At 39.1% G+C, this 19,371-nt stretch overlaps 1 protein-coding gene across 8 annotated transcripts in view; it reads left to right on the top strand.

The window, feature by feature from the left end:
• RP1 (RP1 axonemal microtubule associated) overlaps positions 1 to 14,773 on the top strand; it is a 219,289-nt gene extending 204,516 nt beyond the window's left edge. For 7 of the 8 annotated variants that reach the window (XM_063394047.1, XM_063394058.1, XM_063394010.1 and 4 more), the window contains 7 exons: positions 1,891 to 2,045; positions 2,178 to 2,253; positions 4,401 to 4,479; positions 4,699 to 4,984; positions 6,518 to 6,596; positions 9,334 to 9,409; positions 12,162 to 14,773. In XM_063394047.1, coding sequence (XP_063250117.1) covers positions 1,891 to 2,045; positions 2,178 to 2,253; positions 4,401 to 4,479; positions 4,699 to 4,984; positions 6,518 to 6,596; positions 9,334 to 9,409; positions 12,162 to 12,231 — 821 coding nt within the window. In that variant the 3' untranslated portion in view covers positions 12,232 to 14,773. Of the gene's footprint in view, positions 1 to 1,890; positions 2,046 to 2,177; positions 2,254 to 4,400; positions 4,480 to 4,698; positions 4,985 to 6,517; positions 6,597 to 9,333; positions 9,410 to 12,161 lie in introns of those variants that run through there. The other variant, XR_010079946.1, reaches the window with a different exon arrangement.
• The last annotated feature ends 4,598 nt before the right edge of the window (positions 14,774 to 19,371 follow it).

Below are 19,371 nucleotides of genomic sequence, written 5' to 3'. Positions count from 1 at the left end.
AAAAAAAAAATCACAAACAAGGAATAGGTATTATATTACCTATAAGTTTAGGTAAAAGAACAAACAAATGAAATAGTTAATTTCTGTGGTTTTTATTTCTTTCTATCCATGCTTTAGATATCTTCAGGGAGGGATTTGCAACCAGTGAAGAAAAAAAAACTAGGACAGTGATTCCCCCAAATCTTTGCCATTTATGTTCAAGAGCGCTTTAAGCAGCTCCACAGCAGGTGGTACACGTGAAGTTAAAAGTGATCTTTACAGAAAAATTTACTCACAATTTATTGTGAAAACCAGATATGCTTTCTGACAGCTTTCTAAACCTAATTTATTTTCTCCCTTTTCCCAGCTGAAAGCAAAATCTGTATTGTATTAATTGGAATGGAAAGCAGCTAATCACACTCACCATAACCAGAAGCCATATGATGTTAAATTTCAGATACAGCTCTGTCATTCACAGAGTGCCTTAGTATTTTATCTCAGTTATATTTTCCTTTTTAAAAGTAAAAAATCTGCTTGGGTTTGTGATGAAGCATTTGCTAATGGCTAATTGAAGACATCAAAATGCAGTTGATAGGGTACAGACCCTCGAAATCTGGCAGTGCACACTTGTGCCTTTGTGTGTATTGATGAGCAGAGGCCTCCAGCTGAGTATATACATAAGACTGTACTCTACTGTACCTTCCTTTGAGATGCTTAAACCTCAGGAATCCAGAGGGATGACATGGTGCTGTCTCCCTCCTCTCACACGAAGGTCTGTTCAGGTCAATTTATATTATAAGGCAAAACAATTAACTATTGAAAAGGTGAAAAAAACCCCTATTATGCGACTTTCAAGCTGATTATTCCCATAAATTTAACAGAGAGCTATAATTCATTTTGATATTATGAAATAATTAGAATTTTATAAAATTAATGGAGTTGTAACTCCATTTGTATATGTTATCCTTGTTGTATGTAATTTCTTTTCAGAGATTCCTTTAATCTTTCCCCTTTCCAATTTGTTCAGTACACTAGAGAGATAAAAGCTTGATTGCTACACTTGTGATCTGATTGCACTACCTGAACAAAGACCACCAGTTAGGCATTTTAGCCCTCCAACGCCTGCCTACATTAATCTCCCTCAGCTGCCCTCCTTTGTACAATGGACTCTCCCAGTGCTATCCACGGTTACAAGGTTCTGATCTGATCCAAGGTTCATGAATATAGCCTCTCTACTTGACTCCAGTGTATCAGGACCATGATGAGTCTACAGGCCTATCCTGGCTGGACTCACCTGGAACCTCCAGGCATGATGGGCAGAGGATGTCCCAGTCAGATCATGCCTGAGGTACATCGTATGTGCATCTTTCTCTCGCTCTCTCTCTGCCCCTGCTCTTCTGCACGGACTTTGTAGCCTTATTCTCATTCCTTCTCTGGCCCTTTCCCCTTCTGCCCCCTTCTCCTTCTGCCCCCAAATCAAGCACCAGGATGGACCCCAGGTCTTTTCCACTGTTTTCTGGGACTGTTGGCAGCTCTGCTTGCCTCATGCAGGTGCTGCAGACCCTGGTCAGAGAGGGCACTGCCTGAGCTGGTGTTCTGCTCAGCTTCTACCTTGTCCACTCTTGTGGGGCAGGTCCACCACTCTTTGACACAGTGATCCAAGAATCGAACCTTCCAAATGCAATCCTTTCACTTTTGTTTTGGGATGATCCAGCCTCACTTCTCAAATTTCAGATCTGGGAGATGGTGGCAAAACAATGATGAGGAAAAAATTGTGAAAAATTTGAGTTTTGTTATTATTTTCAAGTGGTTTAATTTTAATTACATCTGACTGTAGAACGCCATGCTGTCAAATAGCTGTGCAAGGCTGTGGCACAGTCTTAACAGGTCTCTTTTTGCTTGATATTGCAGTGGTTACATATCATCTAACAGTATTTTCAAAAAATATTTTGAATGAGAGAAATTTAGTCTATATGACTGCATGTATATATGGTACTCATGGTGACACAGGGGACAGATCCCTTCTCCAGTCATTACAGAATGTACAGCAGGAAGAGACAAATGAGGTATTGTGTCTCAAAGTATTTTAAAATTTACCCTTTAATCCTCTCTTCTACTTCCAGCATATTGTTTTCAAATTTTCCCGTATGTTTAAATAACATGGTTTTATATTACAATACTGAATAATTTTATTTTAGTCATTTCTAGTTATCATGGATGCTGTTGACTTGGGAGCACTGGAAAAAATTGTTCTCTTGATCAGCAGTAAAACAGGTAAAATACTTTTTACTTTCTAAAGTCAGTCATGTAAATCACATAGCTACCATCCTGTTAAAGGCAACAAGGTCACTGCCAGAGTTAAATCCTAATTAGTTCCTTTTGGCTATTTTTTCTAAAGGGTAGTGTTTTATGAAGCAAAATTCTACATTTTGACAAATTAAAATCCTGGGATCTAAAGGTTATAACATTATTGCACCAAGAAAGTAAACTATTCCTTCACATACAAGAAAAAAGAACAGAAAATTAGGATGAATATAATTTTATTCTGCGCTTAATACATGTTCTACTAATAAATTATCCAAGAGAATAATTATAGCTCAAGTAAGAAATTGGTATTGTTTAATTTTCCTTCTGTGATTCAGTTATTTTCACTATTTCCGCCCTCAGTTCTGTTTTCTCCCTGTGACATTCAGAGGGAAATTTTACCTCTGTTTGGCAGTCAGCAAGTTTTGGCACTGAACTTCCTTAAAATTGTCTTGACTTCAACATCTCTCTACTTTATATGTAGGACAGCTATCATGCTACTAATTCAAAGAATTAATTATAAAGTTTTTTGAAATTCCTTAACGAAATTTGCTACATATAATTGCAAATCATTACTATGTGTTACACTTGACCATTTTCAGACAGTTTTCTAGGGAAACAAGGATTCTATGTTTGCACTTGACCTGTCTTTGTTTGTTTGTTTGTTTGCTCATCCAGAGGCTCCTCATAAAAACTTTTTAGGCACAGCAGCCGATTTCAACCAAGTATGTAGGGTGACATTCAGGCAGTCAGTATGTGCAAGCTCCTTGGCTGGTGACACATCCCTGCCTTGGTCCCTGCCCGGGGGATGTGGTGTGGGGCTGCTCTAGAGGGAAAGGGAAGGACAGGGACAGCCCTGCCGTGCTGCTGTGGGGAGCAAGGCGTGTAGCTCACTGCTTTTGTTTCCCACAGCTTCAGTTGTGAGAGTTAACTCCAGCCATCTGTCTGGCTGACAGTCACTGGATGTGGCAATTGTGTGTAGCCAAAGGGCACCACGGAGAGCATAGCAGGAGAGACTTTTCTATTCAGGCTTGAAAACACAGTTCACAAAGGAGGGAGATTGGGCTCATTGCCTCTTTGTGTGTTAGGAAGAAAGGATAAGGATGACGTATAACAGGTATTTCTTCCAAAGGAGTTATTTAGATGATAAAACACATCAGATGAGTAAGGGTGTCCATATTGTGGTTAGACTTGTTCGAACTGGGACTAGTCTGGACCAAGATTTTGAACCAAAAATCCCGAAACCCATAAAATCTCTTTGAAGTCAGATGTACCCTACAGGACTGATCACTCCAGGCAATGTTCTCTAGTGCATTTATACTTTCATTCCTTAGCAGAGCAAGCTTTTAAGATCAGATGGTTCATGGGCCCTTCCTGAATCTTCTGAATCTCTCTCTATGCACTTATCTTGGCAGGTCATGAGTTTAACACAATGTCCTGGATTCCTCCACAGAAGCCTAATTCTATCCTATTGATATAATTACAGGGAGTTGGATAGTAGTAGAAGAGATTGGAATGCAGTTTGTTGAACAGGGCTGAAGCTACCAATAATAGAAGGGAAAATGAATAGTCTTCATGACTAACTAGTGGCAAGACACTCATGCCATGCAGGTGAAGCCCCCAGCAGAAAATTCAAAAAGGAGTGTAAGTCAGGGAGCAATCCCAAACAGCAGAAGGATAAAGTGAGCTGCTGAACTCCCTTCCTACCTGCCACCTGATGAGATCCTCTTTGAGCTGCTCATGGAATAGAGCTCCAATCCTCAACCAGTCACTGAGGAGGAAGCAACAGAGGTGTATTTCTGCTCTTCCTTCTCAAAAATACCTGCCCAAGTCATGCTGAATCTTTTCTGCATGCCTGTCCAAGGACAGTGAGGACAACACTCCTTTGCTTCACTAAGACAAAGGAAATGCTTACTCCTGAATTTCTAAGTTGAGGTTTACAAATAGGAACAAAATAAAGAATCCTGTAGTTGTTCCAGCACTTTCAGTTGCTGGCATTCATAAATTAATGAAAGTTTTCATATAGTAAGAATGCCACCATTATACCAGCAACACTCTACCTAATTTCTTGTCATGCAATGGAACATTTTCACTATATTCTCTTCCTCTCTTTGCAGACTGCAAACTGAACATTAAAAAATTGCATGTGCAAGAAGCTGCGAAGGAGCATCCTATCTATGTATTTGAAGTGAATGAGTAAGTATATTGTATAAAGCTAGTCATGTTTTTTTAAATAGCATAATAGTTGAAAACACTGAGCAGACATTGAATTAAAGTAACTGCCACAAAGTGATTCTGTCAATAATTTTAAACATATGTCCATCTTTTTCTGTTCCACATAAATTCATAGGATTTTTTTAATTTCATATATTATTTTCTTATCAAAACAAAAAAAAATGTGGTTCTGTTTTTCAGAGAATTTTCTGTGAATGCCAATAAGCCCAAAATACAGAGAGAAATCCCAGGATCTTTTGTTATTAGAGGAGAGAAACAAAAGATTGATATAGATAACAACTTGAATAAAGAAGGAAGTCAAGTAAAAAAATTGACAGAGTATACTATTAAAGTGTACACAGGTGACAAAAGGGGAGCAGGGACTGATGCCAACGTGCATATTATTTTATTTGGGAATGAGGACAAATCTGAGGTATTTCAACTCGCTCACTCACTGGAGCACCAAAATCCCTTTGAAAGTGGAAAGGTGAGTACACAGATTTTTATAGGTTGAGTCCATTTCTCTACTGGAAAAGCAAACATTAAATCTATGCAAGTTCTTTAGAAAACTTGAGGCATTTATCCTGCTTTCCACATGACTACATGAGGTATAGTCTCAGCTTGCCCTGTGTTTCTTCTTTTCACCAGATTCACCAAGGAACATTTTACTTCTATTGTATCTAGCTGTCTCTGCTGCTCTTCTGCCTCTGAGTCCCAAATACACCTTCCTATTGCCTCCACTTACGTGCCCAGTTATGTATTTCCTCATTCTGAAATGCACAGCATGCTGTGCCTGTGTGTGTGCACGTGGGTGGACTGCCCTGTGCTGTGCACACATCTTCAGTATCATGTGTGAGGACAAATGATCCCACCTTACTGTGGAAACTGATGCTGTGAGCATCCCTGAATGTATAAACCTAAAACCAGATGAAATGGAACCATACACATCCACCTGATTTTGATATCCATCATGCTTTAGGCTGTTTTCAGAGACCCTTAGTTCAGATACATATATTTGCATAAGAATGGAGATTCTCTGCATGATGTCCTAGTATTTTGGCTGGATGTTCTCCTAATTTAATAAACACATTATTCTAGCAAAGAAATTGCTCCGTTTGGTCACCATCTGTGCAATGGAGTACAGTGATGGTTACCCTTAAGTAAAAAAGAAATATATATATTCTCTGTAATATTCTCTTGTGGAGATATTGAAAGGTAATGACTAAATAATTAGAACTCCAGTGAAAATATATCCCTTAAGAGATCTACCTCATTATCTCCAGCAATATTAATCATCCTTTTACTTGGAATTAGTCTGAGTTTCTTCAGCCAGGATATCTGTTAGATAAAGATATTTACCCATAACTGTCTTCCATACTGAGGAGGATAGTAAATCTAGTTACCTACAGGCACAAGGAGCAAGTAAAAAGTGTCCTGAGTAGTACTTCCTTTTGCCTGGTACTACACAGGAGATGTCATTACCCTTCAAAAAAGATGACCAGAAATCCTGTTGGCGATCCAGCTAAGTCAATTGGTAGCCAGTGATGTCAAAGGTCTTAGGACAAAAGAATTTCTTTTTAAAAATCTGCAATATGAAACAATGTAATATTTTAAATTAAAGTATATCATATTTGAGAGGAATAATTAACGTAGTAAAAGCTTTTAACTTTCACATTCCTGAATTTTTATTTATGTATCATATACTAAAAACATTTCAGAAGACTATACTAGTTGAGGATTCACGAGACCAAAAGTGTTTTCACAGTAGATGAAAGTCAAGAAATGGGTAGGCATTGTCTTACTATAAGTTGAAAAGTGAATCTTTTGTGTTGAAACTGAGACCTCATAGGAGAGGATCTATGCCACACATCATCAGTAAGGAAAATAAATCACATTAGTGGTTTGCTTATTCTGAATTTCTACTATTACACTTAAACTGGTCTTAGAACTGACCTAGACAAATATATAAGCTTCCAAACATTGGTGTAATATTTTTAATAACTGTATTTTAATGTTAAAGGTTGATACATTCAAGATTAAGACAAAAAATTTAGGCAGCCTACGTTCAATTGAAATTGGCCACGATGGGAAAGGATTTGGTAAGTACTCTGTGTTCAATAGCCCTGCAAACATCTTCTGCTTAAGGATCTGCCTGACATTTGGAAAGGTGTTTGAAGTCACACTACTGCTGCAGCTAGTTAATACAAATCTGTGTACAAATGAGGTCAGCTTTACTGCCCTCGTTCCCACCCCCTCTATCACATTTCCCTTGACTCTATAATTAGTTTTTTATCTAACAGTGATCTAGTTAAAATAAACCTCAGACAGTTTTATCCTTCAAACATGGCTCAGCCATTGTTAGATGTCTTAAATAAGATAGGATTGAATTTTCAAACTTGAAGTTAAACTTTACATGATTTGAGCAAGTTTGAGGGCTCTGGTCAAAGCATGCTGTAGCTCCCTCTCACACCCATAGAGCTCCTCTTGTGAAGGTCTGAGAGTGCACCCTGATGTTAAGTTAGGATGTGGCTACAGAACATAACCACACATGATGATGGAAAATGTTTCTGTGTACAGTAACCTCCAAATCCCGATTTTTACATAAAAATAAAACAGGAGACTAGGCCATATAATCTTTAGAGCTTACATTTAATAGTGCTAAAAACCCCTAGGGATATACAGATATCAAGATATATACAGACATATAGAGATATACAAATACATAAACTGAATTTGCAGGGAATGTATAACTTGAATCAAAAAGATCTGATTGTATTAAGATACTCCAGTCAGGTGAAGTTTGCTTAACCCATCCCAAAGAAATAGGTTTAGGTTTAATAATATCTGATTAATCTAAATTCATGAGGCATAATAAAGTGGCAAAAGTTTTATCATTTTTAGGATGAACCAAGAAAAACTCTGCAAAGAGCAATTTCTATTTGGATAATGTTGAACAGCTTTTTTATTTTCCTAACTACCCAGTCATGTTGTATATTTCATGATGTTGAAAACAGAAAAAACACCAAGCCTGTTGAAATATCTATAATAAACAAGATTGTCATGCTGACTTTCATCTTATTTGTGATCACTGCTACACATGTACAGAGTTCAGCTTAGATCTGATCTGGGAAGGGAACTCCACAAAGGCAGACTTTTAGTACTGAGAATTGCTCAGAAGTCTGCAGGGGAAATAATAGATTGATTGAACTTTTATTTTCAGGGTCCTGATCTATCGACAAAATTATCATATTTTCTCTCTGTGTCCTGATCATCACATAGCTGCTAACAGTGCCTTCCTAGCACAGCTGTGTGCTGTGTCATCTTAGACATGACAACCTGCCTCTAAATATTTCTCTGAAATCACCTCCAAGTGTCTTTTGTCACATCAGCTGTTATCCCCACAAGCTTCCTCAAATGTTACACCTCTTTGAGAAGTTTCATCTGTTTGCTAATGTAACCTAGCTACCTCTAGATTTCTCCATACCTGGAGATTTCAGTGAGGTCTGTTGAAGTTTTGTCAATAAAGGAAGAAGCATTAGATTTTAATCTTTTCAAGAGAGCAAACTTACCCTTCTGTTCTTTTGTCAAGTGTCGTGTAAATTTGAGAGACCGTAAAATTTTATTGCTGATAATCTTGACTCTGATTTAGAGATTTCATGAAAGGTCATCTATTCCGAGTAGAGTCTATGACATATTAAACCATTCACAAGATTTCATTAAAAGAGTTTCAAAAGTACTTCACAATATCAATAAATGAATCTTGCAAATTGAAGGTGGAATGCCTTGACACCTTCATGGCCTACTTAACCCAGCTATTTTTTGGAAAATGTCATTGAAAAACAAGAACCATCGCTGTACATTTACATTTTATCCAAATGAACACCATTTGCAAATATTTTTATATTACATCTTTAGTATGAGCAATTAAAATTTAGCATTTACAAATAAAAATATTTTTATTGGTTTTGGCCTACTTAGGACTTTGTCCAAATATTTGAAAACCAAAATAATTGGATAGAATATAGCTCTTTATCTCTAGGACATGTAAAAAATACTAAAAGGTTGTCAGCTACTAGCAGTATGATACTAATTAGTTTTAAAATGTTGTCATTAAGTATTTGCATTGGCAAACACAACTAATGATATCAGCACACATATTGTATATATAAAATAAAGTTTTGGGGTTAAAATATTAATATTTTAATATTCTATGAAATAAAATTCTATATCACAAGAATGAAGGTATTTCTTCATACAGCAAAATAGGAGATTAAAGTAGAATATTTAATGTGTTCTTAAAGCTGAAACAAATATGAGTGCTGGCCTAAATGAAAATGCTATTCTGAATCATAACTGCTGGAAAAATAGGGATATGAGAAGCATTCAGTTTCACCACTTGGTTCACATCCATATCAATATATTAATTAGAAAAGAGTAGTAGAATGCCCACTAGGGTTGCATTTCGAGTACATTTCCTAGTACCTCAAAGGGCAAAATGGGTTTTCAAAAATGTATTCAATATTACCATGCACTCTGTTTCATTTGCCTTACTGCCTGTTCTGTCCAATTTGGAAAAATCAGTTAAGTTGTAACAAAAATCTTCCACTACATTTTCTGTCAAAAACATCAAAGACCTTCCCTGTAAAACTGAGAGAAGTTGGTAGTAATTTGAATCATCTGTGTTTCCATTTTATTATTGATGTTGAATATACTTGGAAGTACTGAACCACATGGGGTTTGGGAAATGAAATTGGAAACCTTTCTCATGCTGTATTTGTGTTTTGGTTATAATAAATTTGGTCTGTGTTTGTTTGTTTGTTTGTTTTCCTCATATAGCAAGTAGCTGGTTTCTAGAAAAAGTTGAAATCACAGATGCAGCTAGGAATTCAGTGCATTGCTTCAACTGTAACAGGTCAGTAGACCACTCCATCATCACTCTGTACATACTGTTTTCTTTTTCACAAATCTCTCAGTTGCTTCTGTCTGCTTTTCTAAGACAGCAATGATTTATTTTCTACAATATTTTCCTATCAGTTCATGTTTTTATCACTCCATCCCCAATGACTTTTGAACCCTTTGGCCAACTTGAAACTAACTTGTCAGAAGAAGTTAGAGAAAGAATTGTTAGAGGAAGACACTAGATTTTTTCCAAGCAACTAAAACTGGATGATTGTAGGAGGGAGAGGCATAATTTAATGCCTTTGCCAAGAGAAAATATTCATATGTATTTTCAAGAGGTAGAAGGGGTCTGGTGAACCATTATACAAGCATTAGTGCATAAATAGCTCTGGCAAGAACATCAGGGATAAGCAAATAGCCATGAAAGGGAATCAGAAAGGAAGACAGTGGAATATGGTAGCATAGATTCAAAACTCGAGGAAGAAGTAGTGTATTTTATTGAGCAAAGGCAACATTAAAACATTAGAATCCTTCTGTTTCACTGTTTGCTTAGTATGGGCCCAAGATACATTCAGCAAATAGGATGAAGATAAAGAAGATAAAGATTAAAAAAAAGCCTTATATAGAAGGCTTTTTTTTTTTTTTTTGTATGTAATGTAGAAGTATAATGATCTAAATTTAGATATATACTTAGGTAGCGGGTTGCTTGAGTAAAGGGCTTCTGATGTACAAAAGGAAGGTGCACATCAGTCTGCATCAAACTGAAACAATACAGTTTCAAAAATTGGAAATTAAATTGAAGGGTATATTTTGAATGACTGTTCACTACAATATATAGTTCACAGCTTGAAGAATTTCAGAATAAATAACTGATGCAAACATATTCATGTCCTCCCAAGTGGAAATTAGCTTTTTAATGCATCTGGAGAACATGGAAGTGTGAAAATTTACAAGTTCCCTGTATCTAGAAAGAGGAATGTTACCTGGTAATCTGAAAGCAGAAATGGTGGCCAAGAAGATTTAATTTTATCCTTTCCCTAAATATTTCTGTAAACTTGACAATTAATGGAAGCCAAATCCCAGCTCCTGTACCAAAAAAAGGAACTTTTAAAGTTCTTGGATACTTGGTTGTCTCTACAGTCTAAATCACAAGAGTGTGAGGGTGTTACTAACCTCAACATTAAACTTCTTCCAACGACATTGAACTTCCCTTGCTTCAACTTCCTCCAAAGGCATGCTCAGATGCTCTCTACTCTTCTAGATACCTAAATCCAAGTTAGTAGCCATGAAGAAACATTCTTAAACCACAATATCACTCAGATGTGCAACACAATCCATGACAGGATTTTCAGTTGATGCCACTTTACTTCTTTTGGATGTAAGAGTTCTCAAACCACACCAGTGACAGAAGGATTTTTGAAGAAGATAGACTGCAGCAAGCATTTTTTTCTTCAGAGATTTGGTTTTTTTCAATATTATTTAAAACCTTATAGTAAAAGCACAAAGGTTTGAAAGAAACTGGCACAAGAACTTGAATCACATCATTGACGTGGGGAGTGACAGATTGACTCTACGTGCTGCTGACAGGGACATTTAACTGGGGCCTTGGTGGGTGCCAAGCTATGTACCCACCTTGAAGTGTATCAACATACTCAAACCAGAAGTTATTTGGTAGGAGAGATTAGGAGGTTAACCCCTAGAGTACTCAGTGACCCAGAGGCTCCTCAGATAGAGGAAACTCAAAGTTCATGGCCCTCTTCCAGCTGAGACATGGAGTTCCTCATGGAGCTCCTCCTCTCATGGCCTACGGAATGAATGGGGAATGGGCTCATTCACATAAAAAAGACAACACAAATAATGTCTCTAAAATATATTATTCTCTGGGAAACCAGAATCCTTTGCTAACTCATTTAAATGCCTGTTATCTAGCTTACACATCACACCTTTCCTAGGCTCTATGACTTCCACATGCAGTTTTAGCTGCCAAAATCAGTTGTGTTTCATCCTGGACCTGTTTATTTCAGCCATATCTCCCAGCTGCTGAATGGTGCAGCTTCAGATGTGAGCTACCTTGGTGCTGTACTTAATATCTAGGAATCCCCCCCAAACTACCCCCTTAGTGGATATCACATCAGATAGACTGCCATAAACCTTCTAAAATACAGAAGATTGTAAACTCTCTTTAGAAATTAATATTGGAAATTAATATTTGGAAATTAATTAATAACCACCGTATCCATGGTTCCAGTTAAATTTAGTCTGCCTGAACTTTGGACTCAGGCCCATTTCTCATATAATCAACAGTAAAAGCTCCACAGGCTCTTACAGAGCTAAGATTGGGCTCATAATGCAACTCAGTATTTTGTGAACCAACAGAGATATGGAATGAGAGAGTTGCTGGAATGAATTACAGTGACAATAACTTGCTATCACAGAACTTGTTTCCCTACTCTAAGTATCCTGATTTTATGTCATTCTTTAGAGCAATTTACTGATTACCTATATGACCATCAAAAAAATTTAATATATATTTCATAAATATATTAATAAAGTTGATTACACTTTAAAATTACGTATATATGGGTACTAAAACAAAAATTTCAAAAGTTACTATTTTCTTCAGGTTAGTTTCTTCTTCTCTATAAACCAATGTAAAAACTTTCCTAGAAAATCAAAGGTGCAGAAAGAGGCTCTCACAAATTGTCTCTTTCTTAAGTTTTATATGTGCTGTGTCTATGACAGTTTTTTTTTGTTTTTCCCTTAAGGTGGCTTTCTGAAGATGAAAGTGATGGCCTCACCATAGTGCAACTTTATCCACAGCTGCTTGATTTTTGATTCTTTCCAAGTGTGATGCTTCTCCAAAGTCATACTGATTTGATTTACTTGTCTTTTATAATTCTAGAGGCATTGTAATTAGTGTGAAGAAAAGTCAAAACAATGTATTAAAAAATCACAGTAAATTAAATATGTGTAATGTGAACACAGAATTCTGATCCTATTATACATGCTCAAAAATTTTACATGACAGAAATTTAGATATCAGAAACTGAAATCTCTCACACGGCTCTGTGGACTTGAACTGAGCAATCATAATGGTAGACATATGTAGTAACATACTCAAATATTTTTGTTTCAGTAATGATTTGTAGGTAAGCTAAATTTAGCTCATTTCAAATCTGTCAATATGTATTAATTTGATGGGGTTTTTTTTCATTTTCAACATTTATTAAAATTTAGATTTCCTCAAAATCATTTTCCAAACAAACTGCACAACCCTTCAGCTTTACTATATATTGCTTCTCTGAAGACCATAACAGACAGTAATAAAGATCTTTTTATTCAGAAATTCACCCTGTGTCAGTAAGCCTCTCACTGACGCTTGATTGTAAAATCTTGTAGCTGAGCCAGAACCTCAGCTGAGAACCTTTAGATCCAAAGGGTCTCTTAAGAGAGGCTGTTATCAGTAACACTGCAATAGCTTAGGCAGGCTTAGGCAGCTCCCTGCTCAGCTTGATGATTTTTGCAGTTCCTCTCCCTAGCTATCAAACCAGATTTCCAGTGCTACTTGTGTGAATGTCTTTATGTCAAAGAAAAACAAAAAGAAGGCCTTGTTATTTTTGCAAATACACACTAAAAAAAATGTATTTAGCTATAAATGCACAAATTAATGCTTGATTTGGTAGGTTTTGATATTGTCAGAATTGACTGAGGAAGGATTTAGGATACAGACAAGTCTGAAATGAAACCAGGACTTGCACACCACCTGAAGTTTCATGTGTGTGATCAAAATACAAATATTTTATATAAGCTATATAAGACATCCATCTCTCAATCAAAGATTTCACGTTTTGTACCTCCAAAATCTATAATCTTTCTGAAGATCTGAATTTTAGACTTGTTTTACCCTCAAAGACACTACCATATTCTGTAGCAGCAATGGGCTTTCTATAATTATAAGAAATAAATGAGTTTGTAATCTGTGTTGATAAAGTATTGTCTGGCTGTATTTTTAATATGTTTAATGTTTATTTACTCACACTTTTCTGTGAAACTAGGACAGTTGGCTGACATCTGCATGGGTGATGAGATCTCAGTTGTTATTTTGACACAAGATAAAATAATAAATGCCTATATTTGGCCTTGGTAGGTAATATAAATTTTTAATATAATTTTTATCTACCTATGTCATCAAAAGGACAACTATTGTAAGGTGTGGATGTGGTCAGTGTAAGCAATGGAGCACTCAAATTTTTTTTATTTTTTTTCCTCACACTGTAACCACACTGGAATGGATTGGAAATTGTATCCCCAGAGCCCACAGTTCACTTACTTGGTATCAGTATTCATTACACTGAATCACTTCGTTGTGATCTATTATGTGATTTGTTTCATTATTATGTGTTTCATTAATAGTTTGTAATACTAGCTCGCTTTGATGCCATTTCTGATTTATCTAGTGTAAATAATGCCTTCCTAATCTGTTTTTCTTTACTAACACTTGATACCCTTCTTCTGCAGCTGCCTTCCATACTTGAAAATTATTTTCTCTACCTATACAGTGTCCAAATCAGGTTTTGGATTTGCTTCCCTGGATCCAGAGCTGTGTGTACAGCTCTCCAACTCTTCTAATAATGGGACCAGTACTGCAGAGGGTTTCATTTCAAGAGCATCGTGGCTGCTTGCAGCACACAATAGCAGGGGACTACACTTTGATAAGAAAATGTGAAATACCATCTAATCCCCCGCTCAGGTCTTGCTTGGAAGACATGCCAGTTAGCATATTTATCTTGTGACTAGTGCCAAACCCCAAATGTGCTTCTTCCCCATGCTGATGTGCTGTGGTTGGCACAGAAGTCACTTAATCTCTGTCCCCTGCCAGTGGGATGCTTTTTGGTAAAATTGCTGGCCAAAGACAGGGAGATTACAAAGGTTCCTCCTCGTGTGCACTCTGCTGTTCCTACACAGCAAGGGTGCTGCCCTGCTTTTTTCCTCCCAGCACCCTGCCCTGCCTGTGGAGAGCCTGGGCAGATATTGACACTACTGATGCTTCCATGGGGAACAGAGATGTAGCATGGAAAACTGCCTGGGTCAACAAGTAATCCAGGACTTTGACACACAAAGAAGTCTTGGAAGGAGCAGTACGATAATCAGCTGGAGGAGGCAAGGCAGTAGTGGAGAGAAGGGTTTGACTTCTACTGCCTCTCTCTGTTGCAACCTGACTGAAGATCTGTGAAAGAAAGCAGGCTAGAAGATTTTGCTGCTATTCCTATTATGCATTTGATTATGTACTGCAGACAAAGACTGAAGTTGGGTGCTAAAACATTTAACCTGTAGACTGTATCATAGATGCTTAAATAAAACTGAGTCTAAAAATGTCCATTGGAGCCCAGTTAACTCTATCTTTTTTTCCACATCCTCCTGTCCTGCTGTGCTGTTATATGTCTATTATTAGGTTGATCTAGATGATACCTTTGTGCCCTTTTAAACCCTTAAGTGTCCCAGTTTCTTTGGCTGCTGAGGTTATGGGCTTGAAAAAAAATATAATCATGTTCTGAGTTTCTCATTGGACCATTTAATATCCTCCCAGCAACTCCAGGTACTGTTTTTCTGAAACTCATCATACATAAGAAAGGATTCCTTCCTTTTTCGTACATCTGAGCAGTTGTACTGCATCTATCCATCCTGTAGTTTGTCAATTGTGGAAATGGCATGAGAATAAGAAAAAAAGGAAGTACCAAGTGCTCCTTTGAGTTTCCTTAGACATCTTGGATGATTGCCATCTAGTTCTTCATTGTTAGTATTTTAAATGTCTTTGCAAATATAAACAACCTCTGCTCACATATCAGTCTGAAATGGTCCTTTGCACTTCTTCATGAAAAAAAAAACAGTAGACTGGAAAAGTTCATAAAATCCTCTGTACTTAGCAGTGCAAAGTAGTGTCATAACTTTCTGTGCTGTAGATAAACCCTTCTCTTTTGCTTGACTTAAATGAATTTTAAACATTGAATCAAGAAGGGGAAAGAAAATGAGACTTTTAATTTTCTTTTCAAATTTTCAAAAATTCCTAATTACATCTTACAGTGTCAGAAGGCATGTTAATATCTCCTTCGGCATTCTATAAATATAAATGCCTTTCCCATTTATTATAAAATGTGATGTGCATGGTAGTTGGTTGGTTTTTGCATGCACAATAGCAGCAAAAGAGTTGTCAGCACTGTAAAAGATTGCAACCTTGCTTCCTTACTGTCTTCCTGTATCTCTGTCTTCTGCTTTCATTCCTTATATATTGATGTCTATCTTTGATTAGATATTTCAATATAAGCTATGAAGCAACTTGAAAGGTGACTGACATCCATTTCTAAACAATAAATGCAAATTTAAGAAATCATGAGTTAAATATTAAAAAAAACCCAAGAAATATTTTCTTCTTTCATAGGTAATTTAAAAATCCATATGCCATCTTCAAAGCGTGGTGATTCTCTGTCTGCTTAAACCTGGAATCTATCTATCTATCTGGAGTGTGCAGTTGAATCCATTTATATGTTTCTAATGTTTAGACATTCTGGAAATATAATAAACTACAGCCACAATTCACCATGAAATTTAAGTATGTGCCTAAAATAGAAGTGTTTGCCTAAGCATTAAGGATATAATAATCATTCCCAATGCTCCGATTTATAGACTTCCTTAATTTAGGTGTACACCTAAGACCCCCACACACTGGGTCTCTTCCTTTGAGATCTCATGTGGTGGGTGTGTGTTGGCATTTTCTCATGAACCTTAGCATGCTACAGAAAAGAGTCTAAGGTGTACCAAACACACATATTAATATCAGGATGTTATAAAGCAAAGTAATTTTGGAAGCCAGGGAATCTTCCAGAGTATTATTTGTAATTGCAAAAGTGGGCTAACATATGGAGATACTTGATTCATCCTCCTTTTGCAATTTTAAAAGTACAGAGTTTGAAAAATGTTTGCATATGAATCTACATGTAGACCTATAAATAATGTAATCTAAAGCTAAAGAAACAAATTGCTGTTTATACTTTTAAAAACAGATAGTATTTTAATTTTAATTTTCTAAACAGCCTACCAATTTACTAATGTATTTCTGATTTGTGCTTATGCTAATTAGCTGAAATATTGTCCTAATTGAAAGGAAATCTATCCTCCCTTTCCAATGAAGTATCTCAGGTATCAGAGCATACAGTGGCATGTGCCTGTTTGAATGAAGCTAGTTGGGCAAAAAGACAATTAAGTATTTTAGTGCAAAATGTTAAACATACAGCCTATATTACAACTTCCACTGACACCTGTGTGTATAAACACAAATCTAAATCTAACCTATACCTAAAACCTAGGATCATCTTAGAGAATGGTTCTTACTTGAAGCTCCTAAAGAAATTGATTTCATGTGTCTCTGTGCCTAGGGGAGCTGTTTTAACATGGAAAAATAGTTAAAGCCAGTTGTATGGAAGACACAGGAGTGAGACTATGTCTGAGTGAGTGAATGAGAAAATAAATGTTCATCAGATTCCGCATCAGGTCAACCCAGTTTTCTGTCAAACACATCTAGACAGAGGTTGGTGCAGTGCAGTGCAGGAAAAGACACTGGGTGCCTTTGGGAGAGAAATAACATTAGAAGACAGGGAGGGAGGGAAGGAAGGAGGGAAGGAGGGAGGGAAGGTGCGGGAAGGGAAGGTGCGGGAAGGGAAGGGAAGGGAAGATGCGGGAAGTGAAGGTGCGGGAAGGTTTGGGAAGGTTTGGGAAGGTTTGGGAAGGTTTGGGAAGGGAAGGTTTGGGAAGGGAAGGTTTGGGAAGGTTTGGGAAGGGAAGGTTTGGGAAGGTTTGGGAAGGGAAGGTTTGGGAAGGTTTGGGAAGGTTTGGGAAGGTTTGGGAAGGGAAGGTTTGGGAAGGTTTGGGAAGGGAAGGTTTGGGAAGGTTTGGGAAGGGAAGGTTTGGGAAGGTTTGGGAAGGGAAGGTTTGGGAAGGGAAGGTTTGGGAAGGTTTGGGAAGGGAAGGTTTGGGAAGGTTTGGGAAGGGAAGGTTTGGGAAGGTTTGGGAAGGTTTGGGAAGGTTTGGGAAGGGAAGGTTTGGGAAGGGAAGGTTTGGGAAGGTTTGGGAAGGTTTGGGAAGGTTTGGGAAGGTTTGGGAAGGTTTGGGAAGGTTTGGGAAGGTTTGGGAAGGGAAGGTTTGGGAAGGTTTGGGAAGGTTTGGGAAGGGAAGGGAAGGTTTGGGAAGGTTTGGGAAGGTTTGGGAAGGTTTGGGAAGGGAAGGTTTGGGAAGGTTTGGGAAGGTTTGGGAAGGTTTGGGAAGGTTTGGGAAGGTTTGGGAAGGTTTGGGAAGGTTTGGGAAGGGAAGGTAAGGGAAGGGAAGGGAAGGGAAGGGAAGGGAAGGGAAGGTTTGGGAAGGGAAGGGAAGGGAAGGGAAGGGAAGGTTTGGGAAGGGAAGGGAAGGGAAGGGAAGGGAAGGGAAGGGAAGGGAAGGAAGGGAAGGGAAGGGAAGGGAAGGTGCGGGAAGGGAAGGGAAGGGAAGGTGCGGGAAGGGAAGGGAAGGTGCGGGAAGGGAAGGGAAGGGAAGGGAAGGTGCGGGAAGGGAAGGGAAGGGAAGGTGCGGGAAGGGAAGGGAAGGGAAGGGAAGGTGCGGGAAGGGAAGGGAAGGTGCGGGAAGGGAAGGGAAGGGAAGGTGCGGGAAGGGAAGGTGCGGGAAGGAAGGGAAGGTGCGGGAAGGGAAGGTGCGGGAAGGGAAGGTGCGGGAAGGGAAGGTGCGGGAAGGGAAGGTGCGGGAAGGGAAGGTGCGGGAAGGGAAGGTGCGGGAAGGGAAGGGAAGGTGCGGGAAGGGAAGGTGCGGGAAGGGAAGGTGCGGGAAGGGAAGGTGCGGGAAGGGAAGGTGCGGGAAGGGAAGGGAAGGGAAGGTGCGGGAAGGGAAGGGAAGGGAAGGGAAGGGAAGGGAAGGGAAGGGAAGGGAAGGGAAGGGAAGGGAAGGGAAGGGAAGGGAAGGGAAGGGAAGGGAAGGGAAGGGAAGGGAAGGGAAGGGAAGGGAAGGGAAGGGAAGGGAAGGGAAGGGAAGGAAGGGAAGGGAAGGGAAGGGAAGGAGAAGGAGGAAGGGAAGGGAAGGGAAGGGAAGGGAAGGGAAGGAAGGGAAGGAGGAAGGGAAGGGAAGGGAAGGGAAGGGGAAGGGAAGGGAAGGGAAGGGAAGGGAAGGGAAGGGAAGGGAAGGGAAGGGAAGGTTTGGGAAGGGAAGGTTTGGGAAGGGAAGGTTTGGGAAGGGAAGGTTTGGGAAGGGAAGGGAAGGTTTGGGAAGGGAAGGGAAGGGAAGGGAAGGGAAGGGAAGGGAAGGGAAGGGAAGGGAAGGGAAGGTTTGGGAAGGGAAGGGAAGGGAAGGTTTGGGAAGGTTTGGGAAGGGAAGGTTTGGGAAGGGAAGGGAAGGGAAGGGAAGGGAAGGGAAGGGAAGGGAAGGGAAGGGAAGGGAAGGGAAGGTGCGGGAAGGGAAGGGAAGGTGCGGGAAGGGAAGGGAAGGGAAGGGAAGGGAAGGGAAGGGAAGGAAGGTGCGGGAAGGGAAGGGAAGGGAAGGGAAGGGAAGGGAAGGGAAGGGAAGGGAAGGGAAGGGAAGGGAAGGGAAGGGAAGGGAAGGGAAGGGAAGGGAAGGGAAGGGAAGGGAAGGGAAGGGAAGGGAAGGGAAGGGAAGGGAAGGGAAGGGAAGGGAAGGGAAGGGAAGGTTTGGGAAGGGAAGGGAAGGTTTGGGAAGGTTTGGGAAGGTTTGGGAAGGGAAGGGAAGGGAAGGTTTGGGAAGGGAAGGGAAGGGAAGGGAAGGTTTGGGAAGGGAAGGGAAGGTTTGGGAAGGGAAGGGAAGGGAAGGGAAGGGAAGGGAAGGGAAGGGAAGGGAAGGGAAGGGAAGGAGGGAAGGGAAGGAAGGGAAGGGAAGGTTTGGGAAGGGAAGGGAAGGTTTGGGAAGGGAAGGTTTGGGAAGGTTTGG

Source organism: Prinia subflava, chromosome 1, assembly GCF_021018805.1.
Source record: "Prinia subflava isolate CZ2003 ecotype Zambia chromosome 1, Cam_Psub_1.2, whole genome shotgun sequence".
In the NCBI taxonomy this organism is placed as follows: Eukaryota; Metazoa; Chordata; class Aves; order Passeriformes; family Cisticolidae; genus Prinia; species Prinia subflava.
This window is presented reverse-complemented; position numbering and strand designations above follow the sequence as displayed.